Here is a 19,486-nt window from a genome sequence, read left to right as displayed (position 1 = left end):
CCTCCAGATCTATCTTTCTCCAACGGCCAGAGCGGTCTTTGTAAAATGCAACCCTGCCCTCCTCAACTTGGGGCATCTCCAGCACTCTCCCGGCCACCTGCCCTCAGCCTCCTGCCCCTCCTCCTGTCCCCCAGAAGCCCAGTCCGGGTGGGGGCCTCAGCTGCTCAGAGCTGCCCGGAGCCCTGGCCTCGGCGGATGCAGGAGCTTGTGCCGGCCTAGGTGTGGACGGCCCACTGCTTCCTTCGCTGGGAAAGCCAGCTGGGATATGCGGCTGCTGAGCAGCCATGACCGAGCTGCTCATGTCGGGGTGACCACACTGGCTGCCCTGCTGCCCGCCTGCGTCCCGCATAGTCTGGGCTAGAGTTGCCCATCTGGGAGGTCTGTGGGGGCTGCCAGAGAAGGTTCCCCCAGCCGGCAAGGGAGGCACAGGACAGGCCTCTCGTCAGCCCTGCGTCCAGGCCCATCCAGGTGCTTGGGGCTGACCGGAGCCCTCAGGGGTCGGTGCTCACCCCGCCAGGCACTGTTCTGAGGGCTTTAGAGAAGCCAGTGCACTTGCTACCCTGTGAGGTAGGTGCAAGCGCTCTCCTGATTTCACAGAGGAGGAAGGGGGCACAAAGAGAGAGAAAAGTCCCGGCGCCCTGGTGGCTGATGGAGCGGGAATCAGACCCCAGTCGGCCTCCAAAGCCCCCGCAGGGCTCTGTCCCCATCAGGCCACTTGGGCTCACCCTGGTTCCCCGCCCCCTCCAGTCGCTGTGCTGCCTTTCAGTTCCTTGAATGTCTTTCCCACCTCAGGGCCTTTGCATGGGCTCTTCTTTCTGCCTGGAACACTTTTCTCACTGATTGTCTCATTCTGGGGTCTCGGTTCAAATGTTCCCTCCCCATAGGAATGGCTGGGGCTGGGAGTGAGGTGCCCTCCGTGGATGCCTTTTGTGCCTTTTGAATATTGAACGATCTGATTGCATTACCTACTGTCTCAGTCAGCTTGGCCGCCTTCAGAAATGCCACAGTCTGGGTGGGGGTGGGAGCCGGGGGGCCTCAGACACCAGACATTTGTTTCACACGGTTCTGGAGGCTGGAAGTATGAGACCAGGGTGCTGTGGATTCAGTTCCTGGTGAGGGCTCTCTCGTTGGGTGTGGATGGCCACCTTCACACTGTGTCCTCACGTGGCCCTTCCTCGGTGCTTACAATCCAGCGGCGGAAAGATCTCTCTCTCTCTCTGTCTCTGTCTCTGTCTCGTCTCATAGGGCACTAATCCCATGAGGGGCTCAATATGAATGGGGGGTACCCAAAATTCGGTTCATATCACCCACTCAAAAATGATCAATTTAAGAAATTTGGAAAGTCATACGACTTCACACTTATTAGGATGGCTATTATTTTATTTTTATTTTTTTGAGAGCGAGTGAGTGAGAGAGAGAGATTCGTAAGCCCATATTCGTACATCGCGAGCAGCGTTATTCACAATAGCTGAAAGGTGGACACAACCCAAGTGTCCGTCAACGGGTAAACGAAATGTGGTCCATCCACACAATGAAATATGATTCGGCCTCTAAAAGGGAAGAAATTCAGGGCCCCTGGGTGGCTCAGCGGTTGAGCGTCCGCCTTCAGCTCAGGGTGTGACCCTGGGGTCTTGGGATAGAGTCCTGCATTGGGGTCCCTGTAGGGAGCCTGCTTCTCCCTCTTCCTGTGACTCTGCCTCTTTCTGTGTCTCTCGTGAATAAATAAAATATTTAAAAAGAAAAGAAAAGAAAAATCTGAATGGACAAATGTCACTGTTATAACATCCTCCCAAAGGGTACAGAATGAGAGAAAGTAGGAAAATGATGTTGGAGAATTCTGAAAAAGGCACCCTCAGACAGGTGATCGAGGTCAACATCATGGGGACCCATCAGGTTGACAGCTCATGCCCAAAGGGATGGGATGAGGGGCCCTGGGCTTCTGAGGCCTTCCTCCCCAAACCCATGATCCCAGTCCAATCCCGAGAGAAACACCAGGAAAATCCCAGTCAAGGGACATCTACAAAAATGCCCAGTCCTCCTTGAACCATCAAGATCGGTGACAACGAGGAACTAAGGAGAGACCATCACAGCCCAGAGGAGCCCAGGGACACACGACCAATGACTGTAACATAGTGTCCCGGGTGGGGTCTCGGAGCGCAGATGTGTATGAGGTGGAAATAAAGTCAGTCTGAACCCAGCATGGACTTTGGTTGACAACGGTGTATTGACACCAATTCGCTCATTGTCAGAGATGCAGTGGCCCCATAGGATGACATCTGGGGCACTGGGTGTGGGGGACGAGGCAACTCTGAAGAATTGTTGCAATTTTTCTGTAAATCTAACTCTTCTGAAAAAAGTTAAAAAAAAAAAAAAAAGAAATCAAAAGTCTCAGTCTGGACAGACCTTCCTGCAGACCAGGAAGCGGTCCTGCCCTCCTTCCGGGCCTGGGCACCCACTCATTCCCCACCGGCACTCAGAGCCCTGGGGCCTCTAGCGGGGGGCAAGTGGGGCGGGCACCCCTTGAGCCCCCGGCGCCCGGCATTTCCCGCACCCCAAAGGCCCTGATCTAAAACCCCCCAACCCCTGCCGGGGCCCCGTGCCAGAGCTGGAGGAGAGGGCATGCGCTTGACCCTGTGTGAGCGGGATGGGGTTCGCCATCTCCAGGACCAGGGAACACTTTGAGGGGGACAGTGGCCTGACCCCTACGTCCCACCACCCTCTCCCATCCGCCTCCCCTCTCTCCCTCCCTCTCTTCCTCCCTCTCTTCCTTCCTCTTCAGTTGTCTGTTGGTTCCCCAGCAAGACAATATAATGAAATTAGCTGCTGACCTTCGATTCCTTCTCTTTCTTCCTTTTCTCCATAATCTGATTCAAAATCTCATATTTATGTCCAGTTAACACCTGCAAGGTGAGCAGCAAGCTAACCTTTCCTACCCCCTCTCCCTTCCTCCCCAGGAGCCATCCCGGTTATTTAATTCTGAAGATAAACCATGCTCAGTGCTGCTCATCAACCCTTATCCTGCTGTCTCTCCATTTCCACTTTCCGGCGCTATTTCACTAGCAGGTCGCATCCCTTGAGTCTCGTCAGAGCAACAACCTGCCACCAAGAGCAGTTTCTCTGCATTGACCCCGAAGGCCATTTGGGCTGGACCTAGGACTCGGCTCCCGTGTTGTTCCTTGGGTCTGGGAATCCGCCCTCTGCACGATGCATGCCGTCAGCAGTCGCCCGCCATCTGCTCGTGCTTCCTTGTAAGTGAAGGAACTTTCTCGTCCGGGTGTCCAGAGGATTTCCTTTTCTTTTTCTTTAAAATGCAGTGGCTGCACTTGCCGCCATCTCAGAGTTCGTCATTCCAGGCCCGTTTATTTTTAATCTTCAATTTAAATTTCAGGAATGCCTTCTTGAATTATGGTTTTGGGGTTTGCTCTGGCCCACTGATCTGGCTTTCTCATCGGGGGAATGCTCTCATCAGTCCAATGCTAGATCTTTCCTGCCGGCCTTCCAGGCTCTCTTTCCTCTAATCCCTTCTCTCTCTCTATTTCTTTGTGATTTAAAGGTTGTGTTGATTCCTTCGTGGGTCCCTGTCATTTTGTCTTCATTCCCGGAATTACATCATTGTTTTGTGACATCTATCATTTTCTTAATCTCCCGGCCTTGATTGGAAGCAGCAGGCCCTGGTGCTCACCGGCTTTGTGGGCACGTCTTTCTGACGCACTTTCATATTCTGCGCAGCGAGGTCCCACAGCGTAGGCCCCTAGCCATGTTTCAAGGGCTCCATAACCTCGTGTGGCGACTCCACTGGACTGTGCAGATACAGAGCAATTCCGTCATTCTAGAAAGTTCCATGGGACAGAGCTGGTCCATAGGATCATCACCCTCTACCTTACTCTCTTGTTCTTAGAACAACCTCCAGTAGGGTCCGACTGCGGCCCTCGACCAGCCTACCCTCACAATCCCTCGGGGCTTCCCTGTGCTGGTCACCTCGGTTCACAAGCCCCCAGCAACCCCCCACCATGCCTGCTCAGCTCCGTAGGCCCAAGGACAGAGAGGGCTGTCACCCCTCCACCACCTCCTCCCTCTGGCCTGCCTTCCCTCAGATGTCCACCTTGGCCTGAAACCACCTCCTCCAGGAAGCCCCCAGCCCCCAGGCTGTGGCAGGTCCTGCCTCTGTGCTCCTAGCCCCACTGACCACTTGGGCTGGCACCCCAGGGATGGATCTTCCTCCCTGTAAGAAGGTCTACGAGGGCCAGGTCGGACAAATGTCGGCCTCTGCATGGCTGCGGAGTAGGTGAGGGGTGAGAAGGAAGGAGGCTTAGTCACCACTTGGCAAAGTAGGAGACTGAGGTGCACAGCTGGGGGGGGTCTTGCCAGGGTCACACAGCAGGTAAGACAGTCCAGGTGAGCTGACACAGCTTCCTGCCACAGGAGGCAGAAGGCAGGGCTGCTGCCGGGGGAGATCCTGGACAGGAGGTTGGGGGGACCCCCAGGGAGGCCCCCCCCCACCCCGAACGTGGCGCCGGCCCCTGCACTGCCGCCTGCCACCACGAGGTGGCACACTCCGTTGGCCTCAGCAGCCAGAACCTGGAGTTTGGCGGCAGGCCCCGTCCCAGGCGGGCGGGCTGGGGGTCTGCACTCCGCGGCCTCCGGAGCCTGGCCCAGCCCCGCTAAGGAGCCACGGTTCCGGCAGGGCCCCCACTCGGCAGAGAAGGCAGTCTCCCGGGGCCACCGGCCCGGACCAGCCCTTCACACCTTGCATTGATCTGTGTGCTAATCCCGCCCAGAGCTGCTCCTATTCCCCCTTCTGAGCCCCTGAGGCAGCTCCTCTCAGCGCAGCCTGGGCACGCTGCGGGCGGTCCATTTCTTCCTGAAAAGCTGTTATTGAGCTGATGGTGCCTCTGGCCCAAGAGTATTTTAAAGTCAAAGGAGTGTGCAAATAAAGGGCGGGGACGCCTGGGTAGCTGGGGGGGGGGGAGCGCCTGCCTCAGGGCGTGACCCTTGGGATCCAGACCCCCCCCATTGGGCTCCCCGCAGGGAGCCTGCTTCTCCCTCTCCCTGCGTCTCTGCCTCTCTCCGGGTCTCTCATGAGTAAATAAATAAAATCTTAAAAAAAAAAAAAAGCTTCTGGGTGTCTTCTGACCACTCCTCCATGCAACGTTGGCTGAGCACCTACTATGTGGAAGGCGCTCCCACGTACTCAGGTCTAAACGTGTGTGGATTCCCACGGGACATACAGAACCAGGGGAACCTCGGGCCCCTGGATGGCCAGGCAGGCCCTGCACATCCTGTTCCAGACCCTTCCTCGGAGGCCTCCCCCACCCACGGCCTCCCCTACAGGCTGCCTCTTGCCTCTTCAGTGGTAGAGACCACAGCTTCGTGGAGGGCGTTTTACTTCTTCGCATCACAGACGAGGAAACAGGCTCAGAGGGCCCGGTGGTGGGTCCAAGGACGTGGAGCCGAGGGCATGTGCATGGTGGTCCCGACCTTCCATGGGCAGGGCTCTCACAGTCTTGGACGCTGGGGCCATAGCTCAGAATCAGCAGCTGGGAGGAGAGCGGGTCCCCAAGAGAGATGTTGGGGGGGGTGTCCATGCTTAGAGTCCGTGGGGGCAGCAGCTCTGAGGCTGGTGTCCAAGGGGCACCTGGGGGAGGGTGGCCAGGAGGAAGGGAACACCAAGGGGCTCTGGCCCAGAGCTGGGGTGAATGAGGAAGCCCCTATGGCAGTAGGCTCTGGCCGCTAGGGACCTCTGGGCAGGCTGGCTCTTCTACAAGAGTCTAGGATGGACGGAGTGGCCCTGTAGGAGCAGTCAGGGAAGGCTTCCTGAATCAGAGGGCACTGGAACATGGGTGTGCCTGAAAGGAGCACGTCTGTGGGAGTACGAGAGGTAAGACGGCCAGAGAAGAACCAGCGTTCCCGTTCCCAGGCTTGCAGAGGGCGGTGGTAGGGCCCTGCTGCAGGCCAGACCCTAGGCTGGGGGGCTGGACGGGGTCAGCTGTGGTCCCCGTCCTCACGCAGAGCACGCAGAGCTCGGGCTGACCCGGGAGACAGCCTCAGAGGTGAGGGCCATGCCCCGGTCTTGGCGCTGGGATGGGGCAGCCAAGGCCCCTGGCCGGCTGAGCAGACGCATCTCTCAGTGGCTGGGCCCTCTGCATCTCTCTCCCTGCCTCTCTCACCTACAGCTCTGGGCTCTGTCGTGGCACCTCCAGGTCTCTGGGCCCCTCCTGTGATTGCACCGGGACGTCTGCGATGATGCTGGACCCGCGTGGGTAATCTGGGGTCATCTCTCCAACACCACGTCCTTCGCTCACTCACATCCACCAAGTCCCTTCTGCAGGTAAGGCAATAAGGCCACTGGCTCTGGTAATCGGGGCCTGGGCGTCTAGGGGGCCGCTCTTCCTCTCACCCCTGTGTACGATGAAGTGCTTAGTGCTGTGAGGAAAGTGCAAGCAGGAGAGGAGGTCAGGGTGGACCTCAGAGAGGAAGTAGCACTTGAGCAAGTGCCTGCCCGAAAAGGCCTCGAGGGTGGAGCTGTGCAGACCTGGGTGGCAGCACGCAGTCAGAAGGGGCAGCATGTGCGTCCTTGGGCAGCAGGGGGCCGTGTGCCCGAGAGTGGCCTAGCAATGACGTGGGTGCTAGGACTTTCAGTCAGAGAAGCTGGGGTGGCTGGGGGGCGGGTGGGCCTGGCAAGGTCTGTATGGGTCCCACCTGCCCTGGTGTGGAGGTAGGGGTGGGATGAGGTGGCTCTGGAGTACGGATTCCAGGGGCGCCTGGGTGGCTCAGGTCATGGTCCCGGGGGCCTGGGACCGACCCCCGCGTGGGGCTCCCTGCTCAGTGAGGAGCCTGCTTCTCCCGCTCCCTAGGCCATTCCTCCTGCTTTGCTTTCTGTCTCTAATACATAAATAAAATCTGTTAAAAAAAGAAATGAAGTGAGGACTCCAGGCCCCACCGGTGGGCCCCGGGTGTGAGGGCCGGTGGGAGCGGGGTGCAGCCAGCCCCCCCAGAGAGTGCTGCCAGGCACGGTCAGAGCATGGCACAAAGGGAAGTGTGGGAGAAGTTCTGAGGGTGGAGGGATTCGGGGAGGGTGTGCTGGCGGTGCAGAGCCCCGGGGAGTGGGGGGACAGGCACAACCGGTGTGAGGCAAGTTGGGGGGGGGGCCTCCCCGCCTCCCCGCCCTCTCTCCTGCTTTCTGCATGCCTTGGTTTGGCTGCCAACATCCCCTGCTTTTGCTTGTCACCCAGGGGTTCACTTGAGTCCAGTCATCCTGCCGCCTGGATGCTCGCTGGGGCTGTAAGGCCAGGAGACCTGTGCTGGGGGCCCAGCTGGCCCCAGGGTTGAGAGGGGACTCCGGGCCACCTTCCCAGAGCTGCCACCACAGCTCAGAATTTGGCAATGTCCCCTGGGGGCAGTTTTGAGCAGAGGGCCGGGAGCTAGCAGGGGCCTCGCCAACTACCTGCGGTGTGGCCCTGGGCACGAGGTGGCTGCTCTGAGCCTGGGCTTTTCAGTTTTACCTGAACACCACAGACTTGGGGGTTGGGGGGTTGGTGCTTGGACAACAGATTTATTTCCCCCGGGGTTCCGGAGGCTGGAAGTGGGAGAACAAGGTGGGCTGGTTCCTTCTGAACCCCTCTCCCAAGCTGGCAGATGACTCTCCTCTCCCTGGGTCCTCACAGGGTGGCCTCTCTGGGTGTGCCTGTGTCCTGACCTCTTCCTCTGCTAAGCATCCCAGCCAGACAGGGGTAGGCCCACCCTGAGGACCTTGTTTTGACCTAATCACCTTGATAAAGCCCCTTCTCCAAACACTCTCATATTCTGAGGTGGAGAAGAGTTAGGGCTTAAGCACATTAATCCTGGGGACGCAGGTCAGCCTGTGACAGTCCCCGTTAGTAAATGGGGTGACAGGATGGCTCTGAGGAGCCACCACCAAGTGGGGCAGTGTGGACGCCCCAGAACACGAAGCACCCGCTCTGGGGGGTGTCAGGTCTGAGCCTGCGCAGGGGACAGGGAGCAGATCTGGTTTTACTCCCTGGGGCAGCAGCAGGCGCAGAGTGGCCACCCAGCAGACCCGGTGGGAGGGTCTAGTTTGAGGTGGATTTCTGTCATTTGTGAACAAGAAGTCCCTGACAACTACACGTGGCCGGGCCAAGGTCCTGAGGTGGGGACGAGGGAGGGTGAGTGGGAGGAGTGACTCACAATCTGGGTCTTTCTCCAGCTGGGCTGTGGGTGAGTTGGGGGGTGGAGGGGCAAGAATGTAACGGGTAACAATGCAAACAATCCCAGGGATGGAAGCAAGAGGTGGTGGTTGGTACTGGGTGGGGACTCCTGGGTGCTCTGGCTGCATGGGAGGCTGAGATCGTTTCTGGCCAGGCTGGTCAAGGGGTGCATCGTGGAGCTGGGGGCTTGTGGCCTTTGGGGCTGGGGGGTGCAGGCCTGGTTAAGAGCAAGGAAGGCTGTGTTAGTCCCCTTACTCTGAAGTCATGTGGCTCTCTATTCAGCAGGAAGGAAACTGAGTCACAGGGAGGGGCAGTCTCCTGCTAGAAGCTTGCCAGGAATGCTTGCCTCTGACCCTGGCCCATCAGGGCTGCCTCCCCAGGCAGAGGATGCTGGGGGAGTACAAAAAAAGGGGCCCGGAATCTTGCCCCAGGGAGTGCTTCAGGGACCTAGTGCCCCTGGAGGAAGGGATGGGACTTTCCCAGATTGGGGGGGAGGGCTGGGCCCTAGGGTGGAGGAGAGTTCAGTGCTGGTGCTGGTAGGACCCCCATGGTTCTAGGTCTCTGTCTCGCAGGGGCGAGGGCTGGCTGCACATGGCAGAGAGCCCAGAGGACCCCACCAGGCAGGGGGGGGGGGGGCTGGGTGGCAGCCGTGGGGCCTTCTGCATTCTCTGGGTTCCCCCTGCTGTCTCAGCCCACTCTCCAGTAGTAGCCATGTGTGGTCAGACCTGGGTGGGGAGCTGACAGTGGGTCCCCTCAATCCAGGGTAAGGGTTCTGGGGGGTACTTCCCTCCACTGTCCACTGAGCGCTGTCCTGCAAGACAGATTCTGGTCCTGCCAGACTCCAGCCTCTGGTCCTGGAGCCAGGGTGGGGGCGGGCTTCTGGGGGGGGGGGGTCCCACACCCGGGGCCCCCTCGGCTGCCCTGGCCCCCGTGGTACGGGGAGGGGCGGGAGCGTGGGAGGAGGTGCCAGGGCTCCCTGCGGGGACAAGGGTGAGGTTTGGAGAAAGCGGGGCGAGCCCAGGGGCCCGATGGGGGAGCCCCCGGCAGGTGCTGGGGGCCTAGGGGCAGTGCGAGGCCCCCACCGGGGGCGGGCCGCGTGGTCCTCCCTGCGGGATGCGGGCGGCGCGTGGCCGCCGGCAGGTGACAGTCCCCATCTCGGCAGCGCTGGCGGCCGGGCGGGCGGGCTTCTGCGCGGCTGTCCCCAGGCCTCCGCCGGGACCGGGACCGGGACCGGGACCGGGACCGGAGCGCGGGAACGCGTGGCCGCGGCTGGCGGGCCTCGGCGCGGGGGAGCCGCTGCGCGTGCGCGGGCGCAGGTGGCGGGGACGCACGTGGGGCACCCAAACAAAGGCGGCGCCGCGTGACCGCGCGTGCGCGCGCGCGGACCCCCTCCCCCCACCCCGCCGGCGCACGCGCGTCCCCGGGGGCCGCGCAGGGAGGGAGGGAGGGGCGGGGCCGGCGCGAGGGGGCGGGGCCGGCGCGAGGGGGCGGGGCGGCGTGCGGGGCGGGGCGGGCCGGGGCGGGGCGGCGGCTGCGCAGGCCGGGCCGGGGGCGCGCAGACTCCGCGCAGCGGGACGCGAGCGCGCGACCTGGCGCCGCCGCCGCCGCCGCCGCCGCCGCCGCCGCCTCCGCGCTCGTGGCCCGGACCCGCGGGGCCGCGTCCTCCGGGCTCCCCGGCGCCGCTGGGCTCCCGGGCGGGCGGCAGGTGCAGCGCGGCCGGGCGGCCGGCGAGGGGGCGCCGCGGCAGCGGGTGAATGAGAGTTGGCCCCGATCTCCGCGCAGGGTAAGCGGCGCGCGCGCGGACGCCCACACGGACCCCGCGGACACACGGACACGCTCCCGGCGCGGCCGGCCGAGCCCGACCCCGAGCCCGACCCCGACCCCGCGCGCCCGCCAGGCTCACCCGCGGCCCTGGGGCCCCGCGCACACGCCCCGGGCCCCGCGCGGGGCTGCAGCGCGGCCGCCCCCGCCCCCCGCCCTCCGGCCCCCTGCGCGCCCCGCGACCCGGGCGGCCTGGGAGACCCGGGCGGGCTGGGGCGCTGCCGGGCGCCGACCCAGGGGGCAGGGGCCGGCGACCCGCTCCCGGGGCCACGGCGGCGGCGGAGGGCGCCCGCGACCCCAGGAACGACCCCGCCAGGAAGTTGGGCCACTCGCCGCCCGGCCCCCCTCTCCGCCCCGCCTGCCGCCCCTTTGTTCGTGACTTCCAGCCGGTGGGCTCTGCGGGGGCCCGGGCCGCCTGCAGGCCGCGCGGTGGGCTGCGCTGAGGCAGCCCCGGCCCGGGGTCCCCTGGGCCCCCTGGGCCCCCTCCCCTCTACCTGCGGAGGAGACAGGTGGGCCGGCGCACCTGCCCGACGGCGGCCTCCCCCGCGGCGCGGCGTGGCGTGGCGTGGCCGGCGGGAGGAGCAGCAGGCCTCCTCCGTGGAAACATCCTGAGGCCAGGTCGCTCCTGGGGCTGTTGCCAAGCCCTGAATTTCGAGAGGCAGGGAAAATTCAGTCTGGGGGAGACCTTTTCCGGGATGGGAGTCTCTTTTTGCGTTTCCTGTGCCTGCAGGTTGGGGAGGAAATAGAGTTTTGAGCCCCTCCCGAACACAAACAGTGAGGCCGCCGGGTCCCAGCCCCCATAATGGCCCAGCTCTGGGGGTTGTCTTAAGTCTGGGCCCCGCAGGATGGGCAGGGGCAGGGCCGCGCACTAGTTAAGAGAGGACTTGGGGGTCTTGCCTCCACCGTGTATCTGCTCTGTGACCTTGGGCGGGAAGGCATCGGGTCTCCATGTGCCTCAGTTTCCCCAGCAGTAAAGGGAGAGGGGGGCTGAAAAGAGGAGTAGATGAGGTTTTGCAGGCCTCGCACTGGGCAGACGCGCCCAGGGCAGAGATCAGAACACCCTGGTGAGGCTGGCGGTGCCCTCTGCCCCCAGGCAGGCGTTTTCCCTGACTGCTCCACTGTGTCCCAGGGCCATTTGCGGGCACACCTTCCAGCTCCGTGCGTGTGTTCCAGCTCTTGTCCCTGCCCTCTGCTGGAATGAAACCACATCCTACGGTTGTTAGCTGGGACACCTCGGATCAGGGGCCTAAGGAGACCTGCCCCTCTTTCCCGCTGCAGACCCTCCAAAACCCCCCGCCTGGCCCAGGGAGGGGGCCTGGCCTTCTCCCTGCCTTGGCCATGGTGTTGATCCTTCTGTAGCACTTTGTGGCCATGGGGCAGGAGCCTTGAACCTCCACAGTCTGGACAGTGCTGGACTCATGGCAGGGGGTGGGGGTGCCAGCTTGGTGCTGGGGACTGGGAGGCAGGGGTCTTCAAGGCCTTAGGGTGTGCGCCACACCTCCTCTGCCCTTCTTGCCTCTCAGCTGCCCCAGCTGATGGGGTGTGGGGTGTGGCTGTCCCAGTGGTGCGGCCCGGGGACGGACGGGCCAGGCCTGTCCTTGTGATGTCCGTGTGTTTGCACTTGGGAAAGGCATTTCCTGGAAACTGGTTGGGAAAGTCTTAAAGTTGTGGTCAGTATGGCTCTGGCCCTGGCAGCCTGTTTATTCTGTGTCTTCTACGGACGTGGGTGGGGGGCCCTTCACAGAGGAGGAACCAGGTGGTCTCTCTCTGGACCGCCACGGGCCGCCAGCCTGTAAGGCCCCCCTCCGTGCCCTCCTCTTATCTGTCAAGTCCAGCCAGGAGTGGGTGTCAGGAGATCAGTGGTTGCCAGCTCTGTGTGACCTCCACTCCCTTGCTCCCCAGGCCTCACCTTCACCACCTAGAAACGAGGAGGAGAATCAGGCCTGTTTTTCCTGAATCACCATTTTTGCTCCACAGCAGAACAGAATAGAATAGTGGCTCAGGCACAATGAAACAAAGTGCTATTAGATCCCAGCGAGCCCTGTTGCCAGGGGAGGCTGCGAGCCTGCAGCCCATCCTCTGTGTGTAACGGCGATGTTACAGATGTGACAGCGACAGCGACACCAGCACCAGACCCAGGCCGTTCTTGGTGGAATCCATGTAATCAGAGAGGAGAGGGGCTCTCTTGGTGTTTCCGTGCTGTGCCCTGTGTTGGTTGTGCCATCAGTACCCCATCGCCCGGTGGGCCCCCGTGAGCCCCTTCCAGCTCTCCACGCATTGTGGTTTGGGTGCTTCCGTCTGGAAGCGGGATCTGCATGAGCTGTGTGAAGGAATGGGGTTCCCATCCCGGAGTGGCATGGCTGCAGCCAGCTGCTCCTTTCTGGGGGCGGCCCTTTTGGGGCGCCGGTGTGTTTCCTCCGGTCCCTCACCTCTGGTGTTCGGCTCTGTGTGTGTCAGGGTGGGGGCGCCCCTGCCTAGCGGCCATGCTGGGGACTTGTCGAGCGTTTCTGGAGCACCTGTTAGCTCAACAAGAGTGAGTGCTGGCTGGGAAGGGGGACACCGGTGGCCGGCCATCTCTGAGTTCCTGCCTCCTTCCCTTCCGGGCAGCTGCTGCACCTGTTGCCAGGAGTACAGGAGACCATTTTTGTGCGCGCCTGCTGCCCAGCGGGAGCTCTGACGGCATCGGGCTATGTAACCCAGCATCCTTGCGCTTAAAGAATTTGGAAATGAATTGGGGGAGATGAGACGTGGGCTGTGGAAGTGAGTAGTAGGAGGAATACAGATGTAGTTGCTGGGGAAGCGGCTTCTATTTGCTCAGCCCAGACAGGGGGTGTCTGTGGGAAGCTGCTCATGGAGAATTGGGCCGCTCGCATGGCACTCAGGGGAAGGCCTTTGGTGTGGGGGAACTGGGAGCGACTTGAAGGTTCTCTGGCACTGGTGTGGATTCAGGTCTGTTTTTTTTTTTTTTTTTTTTTTTTTAAGATTTTATTTATTTATTCATGAGAGACACAGAGACACAGGCAGAGGGAGAAGCAGGTTCCATGTAGGGAGCCCGACGTGGGACTCGATCCCTGGTCTCCAGGATCACACCCTGGGCCAAAGGCAGGCGCTAAACCGCTGAGCCACCCCGGCTGCCCAAGGTCTGTTTTTTTTTTGTCCTTGGCTTCTTTGGTGGCACGGGGTCTTCACCCTGGGCCGAGTCCTGAAAACACCCCATGCAGAGGGAGTAGATGTTCAAGTCCCTGATGGTCACATGTGGCCGGTGGACCCTGGAAGAGGCCTGGGTCCCTGAAGGTGATGGTCACTCAGTGAATAGCATGTTTGAAGGCCCATCCTCGCCCCAGATTTGGAGTCCGCCGGCGAGGTCAAGAAATGTAATCTGTTAACCTGAGAACTTCAAGGCAGGTTGCTCCGACTTTTCTTACAGAGATGGAGCAAGAGAATGAGGGTTTCCCTAATGAGAGAAAACCACGTTCCTCCGGCCTTTGGTGTCCTGCACGTAGCCTGCACGGAGGGGCCTGGTGGAGACCTTGGGACTGTAATTCCCCATCAACGACTGCAGCTGCCTGAGAGCTGATGTCCAGCGTGTCAGGCATCTGAGTTCTAACCGGGTTGTGATCGTGTTGAAGCCCTGTGATCAAAGTCCCCTGCAGTCACACTGGAAGGCGGGAAGCACCGGCCCGAGAAAACTGTAGTAACAGAAATCACTCAGTGTAGCGGCTGACGTTGGGCCAGGAGTTCTCCCCACATTGTCCCACTTCCACCCCATTGAGAGAAACTGAGGCACGGAGGGGCGGGCTGGCCTACGCCCCCATTTAGTTAAGTAGCAGGGCTGGGATTGGAACTTGGCAATCCCAAGTTGTTTGGCTCTTAACTTTGCCACCACCAGCACCCCCTAATTCCTGTGTAAAGTTCAGTTACATTTCTAGGTTCCTGGGGTAAATAGGAGCAGTAAATTTAGAGTCATGGTTGGAAGTGCCTTTCTGCTATCCAACATGCACCTGTAGCAAGGGCGCCCCTTACCCCGGCCTGACAGCCTTCTAAGCACTTTATATGATTGATCTTTGTGACAGCTGGAGGCAGGTGCTATTATTAGCTCCATCGCACCGAAGAGGAAGCCCCAGCTCAGAGAAGTTAAGTAGTGTCCCTGAGGCCCCAAGCTGGTGAGGGGCAGAGCCGGCTTTGAACTCGTAGTCCGGCAGAGAAAACTTGATCTTTGCCGCTGTGTGTTCTTGGGGAAGATGCTCAACCTCTCTGGGCCTCCATTTGGTCACCTGTCGACAAGGGAAGATACACAAGCCAGAGGTTTGAGGGCGCAGTGCCATCCACAGAAAGGCCTGGCCAGCTTCCCCGAGGAGGAGGGGGAGGGAGAGGGGGAAGATGGGGGAGGCAGGTGGGCAGGTGCTCCCCATCCCTAGCACTGACTGGTGTTGAGTGGCCATGGTTGGAATCAGGGCTCAGACCGGGTCTGGGGAGAAAGCTCCATGACACGGGGAACCGGGTTGCTCCCCTCTGAAGTCGGGGAGCTTGGAAACCGCAAAGCACAGTGCTCGGTGACTTATTACCTGTCTCTCCAGAACGAGGGATGGGGAAGGGGGGGATCTACCCGGAACTCCTCTGTGCCACCAAACCCAGGTTAGGCTGTGGGTGAGAGAAACCAAACATGCTGGGCACCATCGAGGGCCCCAGGGATGGTGGTGGGGGGAACAGCTTGCCCTCTCCACTCAGGTTCCCCACCTTCAGTGGAAGGTGCGCTGCGTCCAGCCCGTCCCTGTGGCCGGGGGCTCAGGGCTGAGCACGCGGCATGGGGGGCAGGACACCCCGGCCCTGCCAGCATGGAGTGCAGGTGGGGGGCACATCTGAGCCCGTCCTGTGCCCCAGCACCCTCCCAGCCCAGAATGGCATGCAGCCTCCGTTCTGACTGCCCCATCCTCCTTCTCCCTCCCTGTCCCCACCTCCTACTCACAGGACTGTGTCTTCCCCCCTCCACTGGCCGACCCCTGTGTTGGGAGGCCTCTGAGCCCTGCTTAGAGAGGTACCCCCTCCCCTGCTACCTTCGCTCCTCTCTGCTGGAGCTCCCAGGTCTGTCAGCCTAGGGGCACGAAGGGGTGGATGGATGCACTGCCCACAGTGAGCACGGTGTGTGTGTGTGTTTGTGTGTGTGTGTGTGTGTGGGTGTGTGTGGCTGGGGGAAGCTGTGGGATTGGGGGAGGCCGGGCTTCCACAGGGAGGGGGGCAGGGCTGGCCAGGCAGAGAGGCGTGTGCTTTTTAAATATCTTTTGAGGCATAATTTACATATCATACAATCCACCCATTGAAAGTGTGCAATTCACCGAGTTTTAGCATCAACAGAATTGTGCAAGCGTCACTGCAATTAGATTTGAGAACATTTCCGTCAACCCAGAAAGAAACCCCGTGTCCCTGAGCAGTCTCTCACTGCTCATCTCTGCCTCCAGGACGCAGTCTGCGCTTCTCACTGAGCGTGATGTGTTTTCATCTGTGTGGCGGTGTGTAGTTGTGGGTGGCCCTGGACCGCCTTTCTTACGATTTTGGTGGGCACCAGGGGTCTGAGCTCCTCACAGCCCCTTCTGTGGCTGTGGCTCACCCGCTGTGTGTGGGGGCCTCAGGCCGTTAGCATACCTGCCACCTCCAGGGAGCCTTCCTAGCTTTCCCCTTTGCACAGGAATAGGACCTCGCGGGCCACCATGCTCCAGTGCTGGTCACCCTGCTCCTGCTTGCGGGTTTACTCCCCTGCCTTCTGAGCTGCCGGAGGGCAGAGGCCCTTCTTTTCGTTTTCTGCGGGCCACTTGGGGACGGTGTCTGGGGCTGGGTGGTTGTAGGTGGGAGTGGGTCCGTGGGGCTCTCCCCCTGGCTTGCCCACTTTCACTGTGTCCTCTGGAGCACCTCAAGGGCAGCGGAGTGGGGGACGCTGGGGCAGGGAGCCCCGAGCCCGCCCGCCCCGCCTCCCGCTGGGTGGCATGCTGTGTGTTTGTTTGCTTTTCAATAGGCTGTACTTTTAGAACAGTGTTAGATACACAGAAAATCACACAGATAAGTCAGAGATTTCCACATACTCACCCTGGGGGCCGGTTCTCCTGTTGTTAATGCTTTGTTGGCGAGAAACATTGTTAAAGTGGGTGCAGCAGTGTTGTTGACACGTTATAACTCAAGTGGTGGTTTACTCAGATGGCTTTAGTTTCAGTCTACAGTCTGTTTTCTACCCCAGGACCCCATCCTCCCAGGATGACCTGCACCTTAGGCCTCTGGAGGCTCCCCGGCCTGGGCCGGTTTCTCAGACTTTTCTTGTTTCTGTTGACCCTGACCTGGGGAAGCGTCCAGTATGCGGTAGGATCCCTCTACTTTAGAATTTATTTAGACAGCAGGAATTCCTCTGCTGGAATTTGGATATCCCCTGGGTGGGGGGGGCAGCTTGGGAGGAAGGCCGCAGGTGGGGCGCTCTCCTCATCCCGCTGCTCAGGGCACCTGCTGTCAGCCAGGATGACCCTGCCATGTGACCTCGGTCTCGGGGCTGCGGTGTCTACGCTGCCCTCTGGAAGGGGGTCCGTGTGCCCGGCCCCACTGGGGGGGGGGTCATACCCCAGCTCCTCTGGGCAGGAGACTAACCTGTGGGGTCTTCCTCCATCAGCAGGACCCCCGCCAAACTCCACGTTCTGAGTTATTGAGCCCAGGCCCCAGCGTGGCCCTGTCCGGGCGGTGTGAGCGCAGCCTGCGCCCCGGCCCTGTGGCTGCCCCGGGCCCACCTGCACACGTCCTGCCCCGGCCTTGTGGCCTGCCGCTCCCCTGGGGGCCCCCTCCTCCCCCTGGAGCGAGGTCTGGGGCCCCGGGGCCCGGGCGCTGGGTGCACTTGTTGCCTTAGGATTGGTTGCTCTGTGTGCTGTCAGCTGGCGGAGCCGGAGACGCACTCGAGGCTTCTAACCGAGCACGTTCGCTGTCTCTGACTGCTTCTGTGAGTAACCATCTGTGTCCATGTTAAGTGGAATGTGAGTTCATCCTGATGATACAGTCTGCTCGCTACCACGTGGATCCTTCTGGCCTCCTCTGCTGATCAATAAATTTCTATCCCGCAGCGGGAAACGGGCTCCCCACTTACCATCCATTTCCTTTATTGTTCCTTTCCCGTATGCGTGCGGCGCGGGATCAGGATTGTTACCCGGGCCGTAGGAGGCAGCTTCGTGGGCCCCGGGTGCAGCATGCGTGTCCAGTTCCCTTCACTCGGCGGGGCCCCTGGTGTGCGGTCAGAACTGCGGCTGCAGGGGGGGCACCGGGCGTCTCATCTCCGAGAAGGCCTGTGGCCTGCAGGGAGAGGGAATGAGAACTGGGAGCCCCCGGCTGTGCCTGGTTAGCCAGCCCGGCGGGGATGGGCACAGACTTGGCGTCCCTTTGAAATTTGAAAGCAGGGCTGACTTTGAACACACCCCGGAGGCCTGGCCCCAGCAGCATGAGGAGAGAGGCCACCAGCAGACTCTTCAGAGCTCAGATGCATCTGGGACGACGAGCCCGGCGGGGCCTGGCTCCTCCTCACCTCTGAACTCACACCTGCGCGGGGGGCAGCCCTGGAAAAGGAAAGCACGCCTCTGCACGTGGTCTGCAGAGCAGCAGCGGTGCCCTGAGACCAGGTTCCCTTCTGGAAAGGACAGAAGCGAGGCTGTGTGTTGGCTTCCATTTTCGTGTGGGGTCTGTCTGCGGCACGTGTGGGTCCCGCTGGCAGGAGAGCGGGGCTTCCGTTGCAGGCGTCTGAGCCAGGCGGGAGCTGGGAGGCAGAGAAGGCGCCCGTGGGCAGGGGCAGGTGCCAAGGTCCCGGGACAGGGGAGGCCTGAGTGCAGCCATGGGTGGGGAGGTTGCTGAGGAGAGGAGCGGCCCCTGGGCAGGCTCGGAAGAAGGCTAGGTGAGTCTCGGAGGAAGGACACTGGGTGAGTACGGCCCCCATGGGGACTGTCGCACAGAGTGGCACATGGCTGGGCAGGAGTGCTGTGCTCACCAGGCTGTCTGCACCGTCTCTGTGCTCTTCTCTACGTGGAGGGCTCTGGGTCTGAGAGGAGCTGGTCTTGTTTTCTCACCCTCGGGGAGCTTCCGCCTTGGACCCGAGAGGGCTCCGGCCCACCCACCCAGCCTGCGTCTGGCGCCTGTGCGGGGGCTACGTGCATATCTGTCTCTCACCTGTTGATGAGGACCTGCTCTGGGCCGGGCACTGGGCAGCGGTGCCTCATGATGTAGCGCGTGGTGGAGGGCGACAGGTGGGGGCTGTGGGACAGAGCGCCAGCCCTGGCTGGGCTCAGGGAGACCCTGGAGGGGATGAGACAGGAGGCTACAGGAGCCCACTTGGCAGGACAGAAGGGGATTTAGCCTGAGGAGGCGTAAGGAGGGCCGCGAGGCCTCCCACTACCATCCTGCCCTCCCCTGGACCAGCTCTGGGGCTGTGTCTGCGGGGTTGGTATACCAGCATGTGCCTGTCCCTCTGTGGGAGCTGGGCCGGGCCCCGGGCCATGTTGAGGGGTGCTATGGGGTGCATGGCTGGCTGTGTGTGGCCCTACCCCCAGCTGGGCCTCCTCAAAGCTCTTATCTCCCTGGTCCTGTGGGGGTATCTATGGAAGCTGGTGGAACTGGCCAGGGGCTCAGTGAGCGGGGGCTTTGTGGGGCTGGGGGTGCTATCGTCTCCAGGTGGCCCTTCCTGGGAGTGAGGCTCTTAGGACTTGAAGTGGGACCAGCGGCCACAGTCCTGCTGCCTTTTCCCTGCATACCTGGCTCCCCTACGGGGTGGCCCCATCTCAGGTCCTTGCCGTGCCACACCCCCATTGCCCCTTCTTTCTAGGTTGAGGTTGTGTGTCCCATGCAACAGACACAGGCAGGTTCAGGGGTGATGGTGGCAGAGGTCTGGGATGGCTGGAACCGTTTGGGGGTCACGGGTGCCCGGCCTGGCCACCTGGGGACTTCAGGCCGGGGCAGCGTCTGTCTGCTGGGAGGGGAGCTCTTGCTGCTCCACGGGTGAGCCTGGTGGGACCGTGAAGGGCCTGGCCTCGGCTGTCCTGCCCACGGCAGATGGGGCGGGAGCGAAGGGCTCCCCAGCTCCGGGGCGCTCTGCGGTGGAGACAGGATGCGTGTTGGCGTTGGCCTCCCGCTGAGGAGTTTGGCATTTAAAATTCCCAAGCGACTTGAATGGTGAGAAACACACACAAACCTTTAATATCACTGAACTCAGACTCTCGCTCCCCAAAGAATCAGGCTAACGAACCACCCACAGGGTTCCCACAAAATCCACACTCCGATGGGTGTGCCCTGTGGCATGGGGGGCGTGAACCATCTCACGCCCTGCGTCCGAGAAGCAGAAGCATGAGGTTCCCATGTGGGCTGGAGCGGGGGGTGCCCGGCTGTCCCGAGCCACGTTGCCCGCTGGTGCTGGGGGGTCCAGGCTGCGCTATGCGCCCCTTCACGGCCCCTCTGGG

General features: G+C 61.4%; 1 protein-coding gene across 2 annotated transcripts in view; it reads left to right on the top strand.

Moving 5' to 3' along the window:
- The first annotated feature begins 9,791 nt into the window (after positions 1 to 9,791).
- Positions 9,792 to 19,486, top strand: part of GRAMD4 (GRAM domain containing 4) — a 73,161-nt gene continuing 63,466 nt past the window's right edge. For both annotated transcript variants that reach the window (XR_005987848.1, XM_041755505.1), the window contains exon 1: positions 9,792 to 9,987. Coding sequence is in view for 1 of the 2 variants with exons in the window: in XM_041755505.1 (XP_041611439.1) it covers positions 9,959 to 9,987 (29 nt within the window). In the remaining variant the exon portion in view is untranslated. The remainder of the gene's footprint in view (positions 9,988 to 19,486) is intronic.

This window comes from Vulpes lagopus, chromosome 5 (genome assembly GCF_018345385.1).
Source record: "Vulpes lagopus strain Blue_001 chromosome 5, ASM1834538v1, whole genome shotgun sequence".
NCBI classification, from domain to species: domain Eukaryota; kingdom Metazoa; phylum Chordata; class Mammalia; order Carnivora; family Canidae; genus Vulpes; species Vulpes lagopus.
The sequence above is the reverse complement of the archived record's forward strand: the minus strand, read 5'-3'. Positions and strand labels throughout refer to the sequence as shown.